Source organism: Paroedura picta, chromosome 9, assembly GCF_049243985.1.
Source record: "Paroedura picta isolate Pp20150507F chromosome 9, Ppicta_v3.0, whole genome shotgun sequence".
NCBI classification, from domain to species: Eukaryota; Metazoa; Chordata; class Lepidosauria; order Squamata; family Gekkonidae; genus Paroedura; species Paroedura picta.
This window is the reverse complement of record NC_135377.1, coordinates 83,394,845-83,413,424: the sequence shown is the minus strand read 5'-3', so window position 1 is coordinate 83,413,424 and position 18,580 is coordinate 83,394,845. Positions and strand designations below refer to the sequence as shown.

The 18,580-nt window shown below is 46.7% G+C and overlaps 1 protein-coding gene and 1 long non-coding RNA gene across 2 annotated transcripts; one reads left to right on the top strand and one right to left on the bottom strand.

Moving 5' to 3' along the window:
- Nucleotides 1-395: 395 nt before the first annotated feature.
- On the top strand, nt 396-4,721 carry LOC143844305 (uncharacterized). Its single transcript, XM_077351221.1, has 3 exons — nt 396-426; nt 4,000-4,107; nt 4,285-4,721. Exons 1-3 carry the CDS (start codon nt 405-407, stop codon nt 4,581-4,583), a joined length of 429 nt encoding a protein of 142 aa, XP_077207336.1. The 5' UTR covers nt 396-404; the 3' UTR covers nt 4,584-4,721.
- Nucleotides 4,722-5,815: 1,094 nt separating this feature from the next.
- On the bottom strand, nt 5,816-11,709 carry LOC143845224 (uncharacterized). The gene is made up of 2 exons (XR_013234326.1): nt 11,624-11,709; nt 5,816-10,387 (listed from the first exon to the last, which is right to left on the bottom strand). It is a non-coding gene; the product is annotated as an uncharacterized LOC143845224 (long non-coding RNA).
- Between the last annotated feature and the right edge of the window lie 6,871 nt (nt 11,710-18,580).

Sequence of the window (18,580 nt, the reverse complement as noted above, 5' to 3'; positions counted from 1 at the left end):
TGATAAAACTGTTCTGACCGGGCAGTGATATCAGTGCTCTCTCAGCCTCACCCACCCCACAGGGTGTCTGTTGTGGGGAGAGGAATGGGAAGGCGACTGTAAGCCGCTTTGAGCCTCCTTCGGGTAGGGAAAAGCGGCATATAAGAACCAACTCTTCTTCTTCTTCTTCTTCTTTCCTCTATCTCAGGCCAACCGCACCTAGTTGTTTACTCCTGCCTGCCCTGAGGACCTCTCCTTGTCCTCAGCACAGGCCTCTCCAAGGCTCCTTCCTGCCTCTGCCTCACTGGCTGCAGGGTTGCCATGGGGATGTCCCAAACCAGCCTCGCATCACAATCCGTCTGGAGGGACATCCTGCCTCCCAAAACTGGTGGGGGCATTTGCACCGGTACCCGGGAGCAAGGAGAATGTGGAGAATACAGATAGACGGTGAGTTCAGCTTGGAAGATTTCCAAATCATATAATTGTAGAATCAGAGAGTTGGAAAGGACCTCCTGGGTCATCTAGTCCAACCCCCCTGAACTATGCTGGACAGTGGTCAGTATTCTTTATTACGGTCATAGACCAGCAAAGTCAAAACAATTTCACAGTTACATAAATAATATGGCTAAAACACAGTTTTACTCATAAAATAGCATTATGTTAAACACTTAGACTATGAGTCTGCTAAAATATAAATTAGAGTTAAATGGAAATATAGGAAGTTGTTCTAATTGCTCTCAGGGTCTGTTAAGTTTTAGTCAACTTCCACCGCCTTTTCATGGCTGCAGCACAAAACCTGGTGACACTATATGTGATGGAGCAGTTTGTGTCTGTGAGCAGCAGGGAGATATAAAATTGTCCTGAGCACCCTGGGACTCTATGTAGCCATGGTGTGATAAATATGGAACGTATGTCATCATAACTAGAGAACCGCACTCAAAGAGTTGTTGTCAATGGTGTTTCATCAGACTGGAGAGAGGTGAGTAGCGGGGTACCTCAGGGTTCGGTGCTCGGCCCGGTACTTTTTAACATATTTATTAATGATCTAGATGAGGGGGTGGAGGGACTACTCATCAAGTTTGCAGATGACACCAAATTGGGAGGACTGGCAAATACTCCGGAAGATAGAGACAGAGTTCAACGAGATCTGAACACAATGGAAAAATGGGCAAATAAGAACAAGATGCAATTTAATAAAGATAAGTGTAAAGTTCTGCATCTGGGTCAGAAAAATGAAAAGCATGCCTACTGGATGGGGGATACGCTTCTAGGTAGCACTGTGTGTGAACGAGACCTTGGGGTACTTGTGGATTGTAAACTAAACATGAGCAGGCAGTGTGATGCAGCGGTAAAAAAGGCAAATGCCATTTTGGGCTGTATCAACAGAGGCATCACATCAAAATCACAAGATGTCATAGTCCCATTGTATACGGCACTGGTCAGACCACACCTGGAGTACTGTGTGCAGTTCTGGAGGCCTCACTTCAAGAAGGACATCGATAAAATTGAAAGGGTACAGAGGAGAGCGACGAAGATGATCTGGGGCCAAGGGACCAAGCCCTATGAAGATAGGTTGAGGGACTTGGGAATGTTCAGCCTGGAGAAAAGGAGGTTGAGAGGGGACATGATAGCCCTCTTTAAGTATTTGAAAGGTTGTCACTTGGAGGAGGGCAGGATGCTGTTTCTGCTGGCTGCAGAGGAAAGGACACGCAGTAATGGGTTTAAACTTCAAGTACAACGATATAGGCTAGATATCAGGAAAAAGTTTTTCTCAGTCAGTCGTTCAGCAGTGGAATAGGCTGCCTAAGCAGGTGGTGAGCGCCCCCTCACTGGAAGTCTTCAAGCAAAGGTTGGATACACACTTTTCTTGGATGCTTTAGGATGCTTATGGCTAATCCTGCGTTGAGCAGGGGGTTGGACTAGATGGCCTGTATGGCCCCTTCCAACTCTATGATTCTATGATTCTATGATTCTATGATAAAACTGACAATACAAAAGGATATGTTCCATTGTTTCTATCTGACCAGAGCCACAGGGGCACTTCCTTTCACCATAGGGAGTTTTCTTGTATCTCCCTTCAAGGACAGCTGAGGGAAGGGCATTGCAACGAGCTAAAGTGAAGGCCCTCCGGTGGCTAGGCACCTCAAGATTCTTTAAATAAGCCAAGGGAGCTGTGACATACCTGTAGCCTTCACTAACAATGAAGGCAGAGGTATTCGCTAGATCATGCTGGCGTTCTATATCCACTACTCGCTGTTTGATAACCTCTTTAGCTTGGTCATAGGCCATCCGAACCAGAAATTCTGGAGAAAATCCCAAAGCTGCGATTTTCCCCCTCACCGATTGTTTCCATGAAGACTGGAAGTCATCCTTCATTATCAAAGAAGCTAATCCACAGGGGGGAAAAAGAGATTTTAAGCCAGTAATTGAGAATGTTTAACCATACTCTTGCCTCCACCTTCATAAGGCCAGTCTCAAGTCGCAAGGTGGCACTGGAGACACATCTCGGGACTTGGATGGCTGCTCTTAGGAATTTGGATTGTACAGATTCCAATAATGCAAAGTTGGAATAAGGACCTAGCTGCGCAGGACATTCACAACCCTATCGCTCATCCGCTGTTACCTGCCACCCCCTTGACCCTTCACAGAATCAGCCTCTCTGTCAGATGGCTCTCCAGCCTCTGTTTAAAGATTTCCAAAGATGGAGAACCACCACCTCCCGAGGAAGCCTGTTCCACTGAGAAATTGCTCTAACTGTCAGGAACTTCTTCCAGATGTTGAGACGGAATTTCTTTTGAATTAATTTCATCCCATTTGTTCTGGTCTGTCCCTCTGGGGCAAGAGAGAACAACTCTGCTCCATCCTCCATATGGCAGCCTTTTAAATACTTGAAGATGGTTATCAGATCCCCTCTCAGTCATCTCCTCTCCAGGCTAAATAGACCAAGCTCCCCCAACCTTTCCTCATTTGTCTTGGTCTCCAAACCCCTCACCATCTTTGTTGCCTCCAAGTGAGTCTGAACCAGAGCAGAGTAAAGCAGTACCATCACCTCCCCCATCCTATATTGGTGTAGATGGTTTTTCCTACCTCAATGCAGAACTTTACATTTTTCCCTATTGAACCTCATTTTATTCAGCTTAGCCCACTTCTAAAGTAAGGTGACCAGATTTTACCATTGGTAAAGTAGGACACCATTGACTGGGGGGAGGGGGTTCTCGATTATATATTTGGTCTATCTGGAGCAACAAATATTTTCATAGAACGCATAGAACCCGAAAATAGTATTGTAATACGTATTTTTTAACTTCAACGTAAGTACAATTTGCCAGGTGCCCCCAGATGTCCCTCCAAAAGTGGGACAATCTGGTCACCTTATCCTAAAGCCTATCGAGACCATCCTGTATTCTGAGTCTATCTTCTGTTCTATTTGTTACCCCTCCCAGTTTAGTATCATCTGTAAACTTAATAAGTATCCTCTCTAAGCCCTCATCCAAATCATTTATAAATACGTTGAACAACATAGGCCCGAGGACTGACCCCTGGGGAACTCCACTTGTCACTCTTCTCCAAGAGGATGCTGAACATGTTCCCTTTGGGCTCAATGTGTTAACCAGTTACTGATCCACCTGACAGAATTAGGATCCCAGGAACGCAATCCTTTGGGGCACCCTTGGAAGGAACTTGAGCCTCAGCACAAGTCCCAACGAGGAAAAGGTTTAGGAGCTCCACCGGGGAAAACCCCTTTCTGTCCCACTCTCATTCCCTGATTGAGGGGACTCCTGAAGCCTTTCAGAATCTGAGTCGTTCTGCGAAGGGGACTGTGGAGGGCAGGTCTAGGAAGATGTCTCTCCTTCTGAGGAAGCCGCTCAGTTGGTCGGCAGCTGCAGGGGAGGTTGAGGGCCTGGAAGGAACAAGGGGAATCTCTAGCTGAGGAAGAAGGTGGACTCCGAGAGGGAGGTCTCCCCCTAGCCACGGTGTGATCTTGCATCGTTAGCAACCTCCAATTCCACTCTTTTTCAGAAAATGTCCAATTCCTCTTAAGAGGACGGAAAATAAACTTATACAGCGGCATCAATAGCCCCCCGGAAGAAGCAACTGGCCGCCTGCCCCCCATCTTCAAGAACAACGGTAAGAGTTTCCAGCGGCCAGAGAAACAGCAGGAAGCCCATGCATTGCAAAAGGCAGGGGGTTGGGGCCACTTGGGTTTCTGGACTGTGCCCAAGGGAAGAGCCCTTGGAAGAGCTTGGGGGGCTAATTTTCTCCCATGACCCCACTCATTTTGCTGTTCTTCTTTTTATTTTCCAGAGGCGGCCAGTAAGAGCAGCCCTGCACGGCTGGAGGTTTGGGGTGTGAGCTGCGTGAAGCTGGCGGGGACGGGGAAGGCGGGCCCTGGCTCAAAGCCGGTCTGCTACCCGCCTTCCATCCGTGAGCCAGGGCCCCCCGCCTCCCCCCCAGCAGCAGCCACACCCCATGGAAGACCTGCCCTCTTCCCCCCATTGGACAACACCGCCCTGGTGGCTCGCCACCAGGGCCTGCGGGGGAAGAGCGGCCCCCTCCAGCCGCGTCAGGGAGCTCCGCATCCGGGGAGGCAAAGAAGGTGGTAGGCGGGCGGAGGTAAGTACCTGCAGCTGGGAGAGTGGGTGGTGGGGAGAGGTGTGGGCAACATGGGAAGTCCTGGGGGTGGGCCAGTGGCCAAGTCACCCGTCCTTCCCTTCAGGGAGCAGCAGCTCCAGAAGGTCAGACCAAGAACAACAGATGAAAAGGAAACCCAGAGGTTTTGCCTTAGCATCTGTAAGACATAAAGACTTTCGGGCTCCCTTGGGAGGGGGTGGGGAGGTGCTACATTTTGTTGCAACTACTCCAGCAAGGAGCTTGCTTTGCCCAGTCCGGTTTCTGTCCCATGCGTGGCGTCTTAAAGAGCCCTTTTCCATGGCAGATGGCCCCAGTGGAACCAAGCAGCCTCCCTTCTCTCCTAGGGATGGGTTTTCAGACATTTTTCTTTTTTTTTTTTTTTTTTTATAATGATTTTTTTTATTTTCATAAAGATAGAAATATAATCATCATTTGAGAATATACGACCCCACATTGACTCCACAGTGATATAAACTTTTGCCCAAAACTCTAAGAGCCATGAGTCTAAGAGCCGTCCGCATTTCCACTACATTAAAAAAAAAAAAAAAAAAAAAGGCCTGTTTAGATATACAAAAGAAAAGTTATACAATCTAAGAGCTATCCTAGCAGATATTTCTAGGTTTGAGTTAGATGCTTAACATTAAACATTTCTTATAGCACAGTATGAGTTTTGGCCCTGTATCAATACCCTGATGAAGGGAGAGGAAAGTAGGGCTTTGCCTTAAAGATGTACAAAGAAAAAAAATTACAAAAGGATTTCATAATTTCTCCTTATCCTTAATACAGATACATCTACAAACCATTTATACTTGACCCATTCTAAGAGCCATCCTGAAAGGTATAAGTTGAGAGCTTTGCATTTTCTACAGATCAATATGGGCTTTGGCCCTATAACAATACACCAATAATAAAAAAAAATAATAAGGGGGGAAAGCCCCATTTTATATTTCCAACGCTAACGATTATATTACCTATATGCCTACTAAGAAAAAGAAACAAGAGAGAAAAAAGGCACTGCTTCCCCTTTTTCATAAAAGTAGCAATGTAGAATACAGTATATGTTGTTAATACAGAGAATAATTAGATTTCCAGGTTTAGATTAAATGCTTAACATTAAACATAAAACAATATAAGCTTTCAGTCTTCTATAGCTTCTCCTTATCCTTGGTTCTGATACATCTACAAAACAATTTATGCTTGACCCATTCTAAGAACCATCCTAACAGATATATTTTCAGATTTAAGTTGAAAGCTTAACATTAAACATTTTCTACAAGTCAGTGTAGGCTTTAGTCCTAGGACAATACACTAATAGAAGAAAGAAAAAATAAGGGGGGAGAACCCCATTTTACATTTTCAGCACTAATGATTATATTACCTATATGCCTACAAAAGAAAAGAGACAAAAAAAACAAGAGAGAAAGAGACACTGCTTCCCCTTTTTCATAAAAATGGAAATATAGAATACAGTATAACATTAAACATAAAACAATATGAGCTTTCGGTCTTCTTAAGGGGGTCTCATCTCGAGGCTTGCTACATCTTGTCGTTCCCGTAAAATTATATTCTGTCCCATAGGCCTTTGGCGTAGAAAGTGCAGTTGTACTCTTTCCCGCAGAGTATGCATCGATAAATCTTGAGGCCGTTGCACCTCCTGGACTCCAGTATCAATACAATTTTTTCCCCAGAGAGATCCTTTAAATCGGTTTCTTTCACTGCAGATCCATATTTCTTTTGATTGATTTTTGTACACTGTTGCTTTGAGATGGCTGTATGTCTTTTTAAAAAGGGTGTCCTTATCTGGGCTGCAGAACTCCGGCATCCCATTTTCCGTCTCCAGAATTTCAGATTTCTCTTCTACTGTTGGTTTTCCACCTTGTTTAGAGCTGTCATCAGCCACTGTTATTGATGCATTATTCCTGTTAAAGACGTCTTCCTTGGCATCTTGGATCTCCTTGAAGATATGAATTTCAGATTTCTCTTCTGCTGTTGGTTTTCCACCTTGTTTAAAGCTGTCATCAGTCACTGTTATTAATCCATCATTCCTATTGAAGACTTCTTCCTTGCCATCTTGAATCTCCTTGGAGATATTTTTGATCAATCCATCTAAGAATACTTTGTAATCTTGGGTTTGTATCTCTATTAGATGAGCCAATCTTTTTAACATAGACATGATTTTGACTTTTAAAAAACCCGGCCTCAAACAATTTTACAAGTGGCCAGTAGAGGTCCTCTGTTTTATCCTCTAATGTTCCGGCACAGGCATGTGACGTATTAAAGTCAGTTAAGGCACAGAGTTCTCGTGAGATTTTCCCATTCACAGCTCTTATCTTCTTATCTTCGAAAACCAAAACAATTACAATAAGAGCTTTTGCCAATTAATTCGAGTTGATTTGAGTCCTTCTTCTGCTTAGTTAGGAGAATTAGCCTGCCTCTTAACGAGGTGGCTTCAGGCAGAGCAGAGTAAGAGGAGGGGGGAAACAAAGGGCTTTGATGCAGGAAGAAAGACGAAGAAAAAAAAAACGAGAGATACTTGCAGTAAATGATGTTTTGGAACTCAGCCGATGTCCTCCCCTCAGTTCAAAGCGTTCATTTGTAGTAAATCATCATGTAGGGTTGAAGCAGATACTTTAAGATTAAAGAAAGAAAAGAAAGTCCGAGGTAGAAAATGGCAGTCGTCCTCTGGACCTGGAACGCTGACAGCCTATAATCCAGGGAGATACACTCCCTAAAGGATTGGAGACGGCCCCAAGAACTTCCTGGGTAGAAAGGTGAGGTGGGGTTTGCGTACCCCTCCTCTTTTCTGCCAATTGCTTGCACAATTGACCCCTGTCAGGCTTCAGAGATAGCAGAGCAGATGCCCTGCCACCCTCTCAGGACGACATCTTTAGCCACACCTGGTTTTCAGACATTTTTCTTTCATGTCCTAAGCCAGATTTGGTCTTTTGCCATCAACCCGACCTTGTGCACCCCTGAAATACGGCTCAGGATTGACATGTCCTCTGAAGGATTGTAACACATCTGGGGCTCAGACCTGGCCAGAGCCACGAGTTCCCTCCAAGGCCTTAATCCAGCCTGAGGTCCTCCTGCTGCTCCACGGGGGCTTCGCAATAGGAACAGACTCTGACAAGGCCCCATAGGGACTGCTGAGATTTCCACATCCAAAAGGCAGAGGGTTGAGGCCGCTCGGGGATTCTGACTGTGCCCAAGAGAAGAGCCCCTGGGAGAGCTTGGGAGGCTCATTTTCCCCCAGTGACCCTGTTCTTGTTTTTCATTTCCAGAGACACCCAGGAACACCAAGGAGCAAGACCTCCGCTCTTCCCACCAGCAATGAACATCTGCCTAGGGGAATGACTCGCTGATGGCTCTCCTCGGGCTCCAGGCGCACAAGCTCAGCAAAGAGCCGCCTGTGGGATGCAGCGTGGCTGGAGCGCCGGGGAGGACGCCGGGCCCAGGCGGATGCGGGGTTTAAGGTCGCCCCTGCCTTCAGCTGCCGAGGGCCTGAGCTGAAGAGGCCGAGACGGATGGGGCAGCGGAAGCCGAAAACACGGCCGTGGAAGAGAAGCGACGGCAGCTTCTCTGTGTGGCCCCTCAGCAGAGAAGGCAGAAGCAGGAGGAGGGCAGGAAGGGCCCTGCCGCAGCCCATGGCCGCTGCCACTGCTGCCGCGCTCTGCTTCGCCTCGTGCCTCCAGGGCCCCGCCGCCATTGCTAGCCTGTTTCCACAGCTGGCGGGAATGGTGGCGCTACGCAAGCACCGCCCCAGAGCCAGGGGGCCTCCTGAACCCAGTCTGCCTGCTGGGACGCGGCCAAAAAAATAATTTAGAAAATTAAAAAAAATTAATTAAAAAATTGCAGAACATTTTTTCCCATTCTTGGAAAGCGCTGCGGGACGTGGGGCAAATGCCCCCAAATGCAGAACACTCCCACCTAAGGCGAGACATCTGATCACCTTACTAATGGCCTTTACAAAAGCACACATGAGCACAGATGTGGGTTGGTCATGATACTGGGACATGTCTGCTCCAGTATTTCTAAGTTCCTGCCACAGAAAAGTCCTGTTACTGATTCTTTTATTGCGCAGCTGATGGGCAGAATTTCTATTCTGGAAGTATTTAGGTTTGAGATTATTTGGGGAGAAACTATTTGAAGGGAAACCATTTTGTGGCTTACTCCTTTCTCCTGGCTTTTGTTTGCTCCAGCCATTAGGTGGCTGCAGGGAGCGATTGTCTCTATTCCTATTAGAATTGGGGTGACTCTGATTAAAGCAGTTCTCCCTCTTGATCCTGTACTGAGAGTGGAGACCACTCTTTGCCTGAATGCTTAAATTTTTGGAGCCCTGGTTACTGCATAACTGCTTGTTAGTGGGAAATCCAAGAGTACCCGATTCTCTAAGCTGGCCTGCAATGGGGAGCTGTTTCTGGATTTCTGGTCTCTCACTTCCATCTGCTGGGGTTGTAACTGGAACTGGGTGTGAGGGAGCTGCATTTTCCCCTTGGGGTTCTGTGGACATTTTGGGGGGCTCTTACTTCTGGCAGAGGCTCAGAAGGCAGAATGGGAAGAGTCTCTGGATGAATTGTGGCAACTAGAGCCCTCTGGAGCTCTAACTGCTTTTCAAGTTGCTGCATTTTTCTCTGGCATGCCTCATGGCTTACTTGAGCATGCTGAACCTTAGCCTGGGAATGTAAATACTGGGCAGCATGTTGGGTTTGGGTGAGCTGGTGACTTTGGTCTCCAACCTTTTCTTCTGCCACATGAGCTCTGTAAGTGGCGGTTTCTAATTGTTCTGGCGTTTTTTGGAGCTCTGATGCAAGTCTGACCTTGCCAATCCTGAGATCTTCTTTCTGGGCTTGGAGCAGGGCATTTTCAGCCTCTTCACATTGCTGTCTTTTAATTGATCAGCAGCCCCAGTCAGAGCTACAAATAGACCCCAACTAGCAGAAACATTTTTCTTGGAACTCCCCAGTTTCTTTGCACTGCGTACAGCAGTAAAAGTTTCCTTTAGTATTGCCATTGGGTCAGAACCCAAAAAGGAATCCTGCTTCCATGGGTTTTCCCCTTGTTTAAGAATCCATTGTGTTAATTTGTCCAGGTGATCATGGGACTTAAGTTTCTTTGAGAGGTCTAACTTTTCCATTTTCATCTTGAAATTCTGCACGAATACTTGGGAATTCTGAAAAGCTCTTTTTCTTTAACTAACAGGTCTGAGCTTTTCTTAACGAGCACTGAGAACTTCTTTTTTAGTGAGCACACATACACGGACTAGAGAATCTGGCTAGCCTTTCGAGGCGTAACCTATGCGAACCTTAGGACATAATATACGCTTATACTATGTCCTAAGAAGGGGATACGCTTCTAGGTAACACTGTGTGTGAACGAGACCTTGGGGTACTTGTGGATTGTAAACTAAACATGAGCAGGCAGTGTGATGCAGCAGTAAAAAAGGCAAATGCCATTTTGGGCTGTATCAACAGGGGCATCACATCAAAATCACAAGATGTCATAGTCCCATTGTATCCGGCACTGGTCAGACCACACCTGGAGTACTGTGTGCAGTTCTGGAGGCCTCACTTCAAGAAGGACGTAGATAAAATTGAAAGGGTAGAGAGGAGAGCGACGAAGATGATCTGGGGCCAAGGGACCAAGCCCCATGAAGATAGGTTGAGGGACTTGGGAATGTTCAGCCTGGAGAAAAGGAGGTTGAGAGGGGACATGATAGCCCTCTTTAAGTATTTGAAAGGTTGTCACTTGGAGGAGGGCAGGATGCTGTTTCTGTTGGCTGCAGAGGAGAGGACACACAGTAATGGGTTTAAACTTCAAGTACAACGATATAGGCTAGATATCAGGAAAAAAAATTTCACAGTCAGAGTAGTTCAGCAGTGGAATAGGCTGCCTAAGGAGGTGGTGAGCTCCCTCTCACTGGCAGTCTTCAAGCAAAGGTTGGATACACACTTTTCTTGGATGCTTTAGGATGCTTAGGGCTGATCCTGCGTTGAGCGGGGGGTTGGACTAGATGGCCTGTATGGCCCCTTCCAACTCTATGATTCTATGATTCTAATATGGCCTGCCTTTTCGAGACACAGCCTAAGAGGAGTGGCTGCTTGATCAGGGCAGCACTTTAAATTTCAGGAGACAGTCTGTTCGAGACAGTTCCTGCTTTGCTCCAAGCCAGCCTTTCGGGGTCCTAGCCTGGTTGGAATCTAGCCGTTCGGGGTCTAGTTCCTATATGAGACAGTGTAGGGAATGAGGCCAGCCTTTCATCCTAGCCTGTGAGGAAAGGAATCTAGCCTTTCAGGGTCTAATTCCTACAGTAACACACAAAAGTAATTTTCAGGAGGCTCCAGACCAGCCTTTTGGGGGTCCTAGTTTGGCAAAGAAAGGAGCCTAGCCTTTTCAGGGCTTGGTCCTACTTAGAGGAATCTAGACCTTTTCGTGGGTCCCAGATCCTACAGTAACAGACAAAAATCGAGAACAGGGATCCTAACCTTTCAAGCTAGAGTCCCTCCCAAGAAAGTAAAGTTCAATAACTCACCCTGAGAGGAGTGCTATCAAACACATGCACACATTACTCTCATCACATCCCTAAAACACAAGGTTTCTTCACAGGAAAAATTCCCTCCGTCTGCACTCTGAGAACAAACATATGCATTCACTTCCTTTCGGACATACAGGGAAGTGCCCAAACTTTTCCCACCAAAATATGTTCTCAGAGATGCAGGGTGGTGCCTGCACATTCTGCACCAAAAATGTTACCCCAATTGCTGGGGAATCATGAATGTAGCAAGAGGCAGGGTTAACACAGGATCTTTACTGCCAAGTTTTACGGGGTCCTTTCCCTGGAAGAAACCCTTCTTAAATGAAAAAGACAATTAAGCTTACACTTAGGGGATTTATTTGGGGCAAATATTGGGGTACACACAAAACACACATATAAGCAAAAACATACATACACTAAGTTCTACAGGGGGACAAGTTCCGCTAAATTCTGCAGTGGGACAAGTTCAAGATACTGCACCTTTCTTGGATCCAAGCAGCCCAGACACAGGGTTGATGACATCTGGGGGTGGACAGGATGCCGGGTGTGGAGGGACAACACACACCCACACACACACTTCGAGTGTGCGCAAGGTTTGATATAATGTTTGAAATTCCCAGGCCAGCCCCAGTGACTGCCCACTAGGAGGTCCGTGACTGATGATTGGTCTCTGATATTATGAGTACCTGATAGGTGAGTTTGAAGTGTGATGTCACTAGAGTGGGAGGTGTGGAGTAATCTCTCAAGTAGAACAATACCTTGGCCAGGTGTAATGTGTTGCTAATGGTCCTGTCTTGTTTTATCAGGAAGGACTGGAGGAACACATTTGAGGATAAGATGTTGTTGGCAGAAATTACCCTGGACAAGAGAGAAAAAAAAGTTGCAGTTAGTACCTGGAAGGGATATTCCTCTCCTGTAGATACTCTAATGGTCTTTGGCTGGGGGGGGGGGGATTTATATAACATGCACATTTAGCTCAATCAGATGGGCAAGGAGGAAATGTAAGATAATATTCCAGCTCAAACCAGATGGAAATCTGGCCTGGCTTTTCTAGGCAAGGGAAGAAATCTAGTGAAGCCCAAACAAGATGGAGACCTGGGTGTAAACTGCACGTAGCTTTTATTCCAAACCCAGGTCGTTTCAGTCCCTGCCTTCTAAGACAGAATGCGATTTCCGTTTGGATTTTGGGCGATTTAAATTTTCCATTTGTAGGCATGTGGAATGGCTTGAATCACCCATCTGGAAATGCACAACAAAGTCAGACTCCAGGAGCACCTTTAAGACCAACAAAGATTTATTTGAGGCGTGAGCTTTCAAGACCAAGTACATGAACTACCATCATGACAGTGGGAAAATAAAGCAACAGTTAATCCTGTCAAATTCGTAAATGGTGTGAACCCTCTGAAAGTGGATTGTGATGACGCAGGCTTGCCCTTCTTCGCACCTCTGGAACAGACAAAGAATGCCTTGTTTTTTCTGAAGCCCTTCTGTTTGTCTAAATAAAAAAAACCTCATTCTACGAAGGTCCAATGTGTGCATCTGTTTTTTCGAAATATGATTCTGGATTGGGAAAAAACACAGGGAAGGCCAGACCCCGTCCCAAATGAAACTTTGAGGCCACCTCAGGCAGGAACTGTATGCTGGGCCATAAAATGACCTTGTCTCTGGACATGGAGGAAGGGAGGTACTGAGGAGAGGGCAGGCAGTTTACCCACCCTACGGACAGATGTTATTCCTACCAGAAAAGCTCTTTTATATGACAAGAAAGGCAAATCCACACAAGTTAGCTGTTTGAAAGGAAGGCAGTACAAGTGCGAAGCTCCACCGGGGAATCCCAGGTGAAACAGGCAGAAATAAAATTCATCATCCCTTGAGCAACATAACAGTCAAACTATGTGAGAAAACTGTTTGCCCTCTACAAGCTCATGCGAGGCTGATGTTGCTGCCAGGTGTACTTTAAGAGAGGAGTCAGGACTTAGAGAGGTGTTAAGGCAGTCAAGTGAACATCTAATGAAGTGAGCAGGATTCCAGAGTGACGCCAGATGTTCCTGACCACTCCGCCTACATTTGCCAGTTTCCTTCATACGAGGGTCTTGTAGCAGGATGCCTTGCAGCCTCCAAAATCTGACCGACCCTATCTGCATCTAGTGGCCTATTTGCCAGGCTGTGAGGTGGAGGAGATGGGGTTGGGGGACAGGTGACCCTCCCAATGGAGGAGGTCCTCTTGTTGGACCTTTCTCGAGCAAGGCGAAAAAGGATGGGAACCAAGTTTTTGGGGTCCAAAAGGGCGTTATTAGTATGCAATATGGATTGGTGTTTGGTTTTCCTGCAATGTTAATTGCGGATAATTGAGCCCCATTAGTAATAGCCCCCAATTCTGGTAGATTCCCAATACAATGTGGTGGACCTTGGGCCTCCCTGTTTCCTTGTTTGATATCCTGCAGCTTCACTGTCTGAAGTAATCTTCACACATTTTCCTTTCAGCATAATTAGGAAAGAAGAGCCTTCCTTTTAGAATGTCAATGTCTGGTTTCAAACTTGGACCAATGGCCACTGGCTGAAAGACACAAGCAGTGTGCTCCCCACCCTACAAAGGAAGCATCAGTGTATAGAAAGATTTCCTCCTCTGGGACCCCAATGGGAATTCCTCTAGATAAATTTGAGGGAGCAGACTACGATGGAAGAGATCACAAAGCCCATCTCAGAACTGAAAAATGCTTCCAACTCTTAGGTCAGGCCTACACCCTGATAAAAACCATAGCTGCACCGGTCTCATATGAAGTCTGGCCTAAGGTGTTACTGCTATTGTAAAGACAATATGGCCATTAACCTCTGAAAATCAATTACCAAATTACTGCTCCTTTGGGTTAAGGAAGAGAGTAACTCAAATCTAGAAGGGGGTCGAAAATCCATTTTCCTGTCCAAATCAAGGAATCCTGTTTCCCCTTTTTTTGAAAATTGTATAATTTGGTCTAGCAGTATATCATTCAAGTCCTCTGACTGGCTTGGTGGTTTATACCAGATCCCCACAATAATACCACTCTCATTTCCTACTCCTTTTATATTTACCCAAATACATTCATCTGAACTTTCAAGCTTCACAAGTATAAAGATTCTTAACATATATTGCTACTAGGGGCAAAGCCCGTTGTCTCCAAGAATACAACGGGCGCTAGAGCTTGGCAGTGGGAAGAGGAAGGGGAGGAGTTGTCCAGTCTGTAAGGGCATGGGGTTGTCATGTGTGTTGTGTGGGAGGTTGTGGTGGCATGGTGGCAAATGAGGCCATAGGTGTGGAGAGATGGGTGTCAAGAACCTGTGGTGTGGAATGTTCGTTGATTGTGGGAGAGGATTGACCTTTGGGAATTGTGGCATAGTGGTTACAGATGAGCTTTCCAGAGCCATGTCCTCAGATATGTGAAGGGAAAATCAGACTGGGGACTCTTCTTAGGGGAAGATTACATGGCAACCAATTCCCCCCAGTTCTGCGTCATTTCCCTTCTTGTGTGAATTAGGCCACATTCACCGAAATGCCCCTCTGCCCTAATACACATAGGATAGTCACAGTACACAGGTGTCCACCCTGTTCCTTCTGTCTCCCATATTTTCACTGTTGGTAAAATGTTATGTGCCCACATGCTTCTTTCATGGTTGCTCCTTAGAAGAACGGATTTTGGTACCCTATTGCTTACTACCCAAAGGAGTCTCAAAGCGGTTTACAAACACCTTTTCCATTTGTCTCTCCACAATAGTCAACCTGTGAGGTATGTAGGGTTGTGAGAGATCTGAGAGAACTGGGAATGGGCCGCAATGACCCAGCAGGCCTCAGATGTCTCAAAGCATTTTCCAATCGTCCTCCCCTTCTCTCCCCATAGCAGACTCCCCATGAGGGAGGTGGGGTAGCGTGCCTCACAGGGAAGCTGGCAACCCTAAGAGGAAGACTGTCTGTGCACAGCAGTCTTGACCTTAGTAAGGTTTTTAATACGTTTTTTTATTTGCCAGGCCAAGGTTATTTGCCAGTTACTATTTCAGTTATGATGTCTCTCCAGACATTTACTTGTTCTCTATTTAGTTTCAGGCTGTAAATATTTATTTAGATCTTCCTGCACTTTCCAGACTCACAGGACTGATGCTGGTCTGCCTGTCTGCGCCCCAGAATACAAACAGTTGCTGATAAGGGCTGGCCATAACCCATAGGCCAGGAGGGACACTCCTGCACCACTCCCTCCCAACTGCAGGCAAAAATGGCTCCTTTGAAGGCTGGACTCTGAGGCATTGTATGATTTTGAAGTCCCACCTCCAAACCTCCAGGAATATTTCCAACCCAGAGGTAGCCAACCTACAGGTGTGGCCTGGAGAGCTCCTGGAATTACAGCTCACCTGCAGAGTATAAAGATCAGCTCCCCTGGCAGAAAGGGCTACTTTGGACAGGGTTGTGGTAGAGAAGAAACATTTAAGGCTTCCCACACAGGTTGTTGTTGAATTGAAAGACTTGAGGCCTACTGCACAGGGTTGGTGTGCAGATGAAACAGGAGACAAAAGAGCCAGCTTCCTCTGCAGAATAACGCTGTGCAGTGGCCTCAAATCTGCAGAGAGTTGCAAAGAAGAAAGACACATGGCTTGGCTGTGTCTAATCCCCGGCCAGAGCAGTATTTTAAGTGAGAAGGGGCTTTTCTGTGGCCTCTCTGTCAGGCAACTGTTTGGCAGAAGGGGAAAGTCCCCCCCCCCTCAAAAGGAAGGCCCTCAGGCTCCCCTGCGTTGCTCTTGGAAAGGCCTCCTTCCCTCAGTCAGGGCCTGTCAGAAGCTCCTTCCCAGAAGGCCTGAAGGGAGGGGGGAGGGGGAGCACTCTGCAGCCTCCTGCCAGCTCTGTCAGGGTTCTGAGGCAATTTACAGTTGGACATGGCAGTTAGGACAGCCTTAAGGTGAAAAGGGCTGGCACAGCCTTTGTTCTCATCCCCCTTGGCAGCCCTGCTGACCTCCTCTCCCTGCGGTGGTCAGGAGCAGACTGGCAGCCAGACTGGGCTGGGTGAATGGAATTTTGTCTGTCCTGGTGAGGGGCCAATAGGAAGGCACTTTGCGCGCCTCCCCATTGGCTGCTTGGCCCTGGATGGACACTCGGAGGGCCCAATCAGGAGCCGCTTTGCAGCTCCTGATTGGGCCCTCTGAGTTTTTATCCTGGACAGGGCCCGCCCTAACTCCTCCCCAGGTGGCCTTACTCTTTTATTTAATAGGACCCTGTCCTATTTAAAGATACCTCCCCCCTTCATTTCTTGTCTGTCCCTTCGAATAGATTGTACCCCTCGATTCTAGTATTCCAATTGTGAGTATTATCCCACCAGGGCAGAGTCTGCACTTACTTTGTTTATTCCATTGTCAATCCTGTTGAATTCAGAATGCTTTGAACTCGGGTCTTCCTCTCCCCCCCCCCCATTGAAACATGAAAGTCTTCTGCTCGTGGTTAGGGAGGCTCAGAAGGGGGGGGGGAGGCAAGCCACTTTCTTTCTTTTCTTGAAGGGGGGGGGAGGAGCCAGGCAGGGAGCCTCTTTCTTTTCTTGGAGGGGAGGGGGAGAGGATCGAAAAAGGCAGAGGAGGGAGGAAAAATCCAGGACCGACAGAAATTGAGAGAAATTAGGGGCTTCTCCTTTAAGGCAAATTCGTCACATGACCACCAGTGGCCAATCACGGGTCCTCTACCACGGAGGAGAGCCCCGATTCGAAACAATGCGATTTTATAATATATTCAGGATTAAAAGCACTCTAAGATATCGCACTATAAACCACCCCGTATTGAGTCTGCCATGAAAACGCTGGAGGGCGTCAGTCCAAGGGTCAGACATGACTCGGTGCTTGCACAGGGGATACCTTTACCTTTACCTTTTACTTTCTTTGCAACAGTTTTCTTACTATAAAACATATCAATGGAGCCCATACAAGTCACTTGGCATTCTTACTGCCTTTTATTTCCAATGGGTCTTCCAGCATCTCCCATGGTTTCCAATGGACATTCTTGTCATTCAAGACAGTCATCTTGTGCGTAAGGCACCTTTCTAGATCAGTGAAAGCACAAACATCCCCTCCCAGCAGGCAGGAAGTCTCAGGAAATGTGAGGGCACCTTAGTGCCAAAGCACTGGGAGGGATACAGCAAACCAAGAACAAATCCCCCCCCCTCACCTTCCTAGGACAATGAAGGATGCTGAATACTGTTGCAGATCCACTGTGTTTCCCATAGTTTCCAGTGGGAATTCTTGACCCAGCACAAGGGAGGGAGCAGGTTTTGTCCCTTTAAGTTTTGAGTTTGTCTGCTCTGCAGCTGGGCCCAGTGCCTTCCCTCCCCCCCCCCTTTTAAATTGTGGCTGTGCTCTATGCCTTCTCTTAATTTCATCTTGCCTCCCCCTTTGAAATGGTGTTTTGGGGGCTTGTGCCCCCCCCCCATGGTCACTGATCAGAGGTATAGCTCTGTAGTCAGGAGCATTCCACTGCCATAAATACCACAAGGTAATTTCTACTAATTACATATGGCCCGGTTGCCAGGGGCAAATTGCATGTTCACGTGATCGCTGACAAATGCAGAGCTGCCACTGGTAGATAAAGAACTGTGAGCAGAAAAGGGGAGGAGAGCGAAAACACACTGACATCTCTGCATTACAATAAGAACATTTTTAGCCCTGTGACACTGGAAATATCGGTGTTTACCCTCTTCCAGGGACTCTTCTGAATCTTGGATAAGGCGATGAAAACTCATTGAATATGTCATTGTTTTTCTGATCTCTACACAGAAGAGTTAATTTGCTCCGGAAAACTAATTTTGCTCTGCATGGTGAACTGCTTGGTGCTTTTAAGCGTTGTTTCTGAAAGATGCTTTTCACCGATTCATTTCTCTCCTGCCTGCCTGAGACGGGACTATTAGCCATGCAGAGTAGCTCTTTAGTTATGCAGATTAGTGACTGCTTTAGAGAACAAAGCAGAATTGGCAAAACTACAGGGGGCGGGGCTAGGAATTGTTTCGTGCAGAGAGCATTACAACGTAGCTTTTCAACGGACTATATTCAATGCAGAACAACAACTGTAATATAATAACGCGGTCTAAACTGGTTGTTTTTAAAACTGTTTTATTTGGCTCCATGCAGAATACCTCCAAAAACAATGCTTAAAAACGCTGTAAGTAAAAAGACATGGTTGACCGTGCAGAGCAAAATCAGTTCTGCGGAGTAAATTCACTCTGCTGTGCAGAGGGCAGAAAACCAACAATGCATTTAGTGAGTTTTCATCAGCTTATCCATCATGCAGAAGAGGCCCTGGACTGCAGAGCTCTCGAAGTGATGCAAGATCAGGACTTGGGGAATTGGCAGGCCCAACCGTGCATGCTGGAACCCTGATGCTCGGGACCATGCCACAGGGCCTGCCCTTCAAAACGGCTTGGTTCTCCAGGGGCACTGATC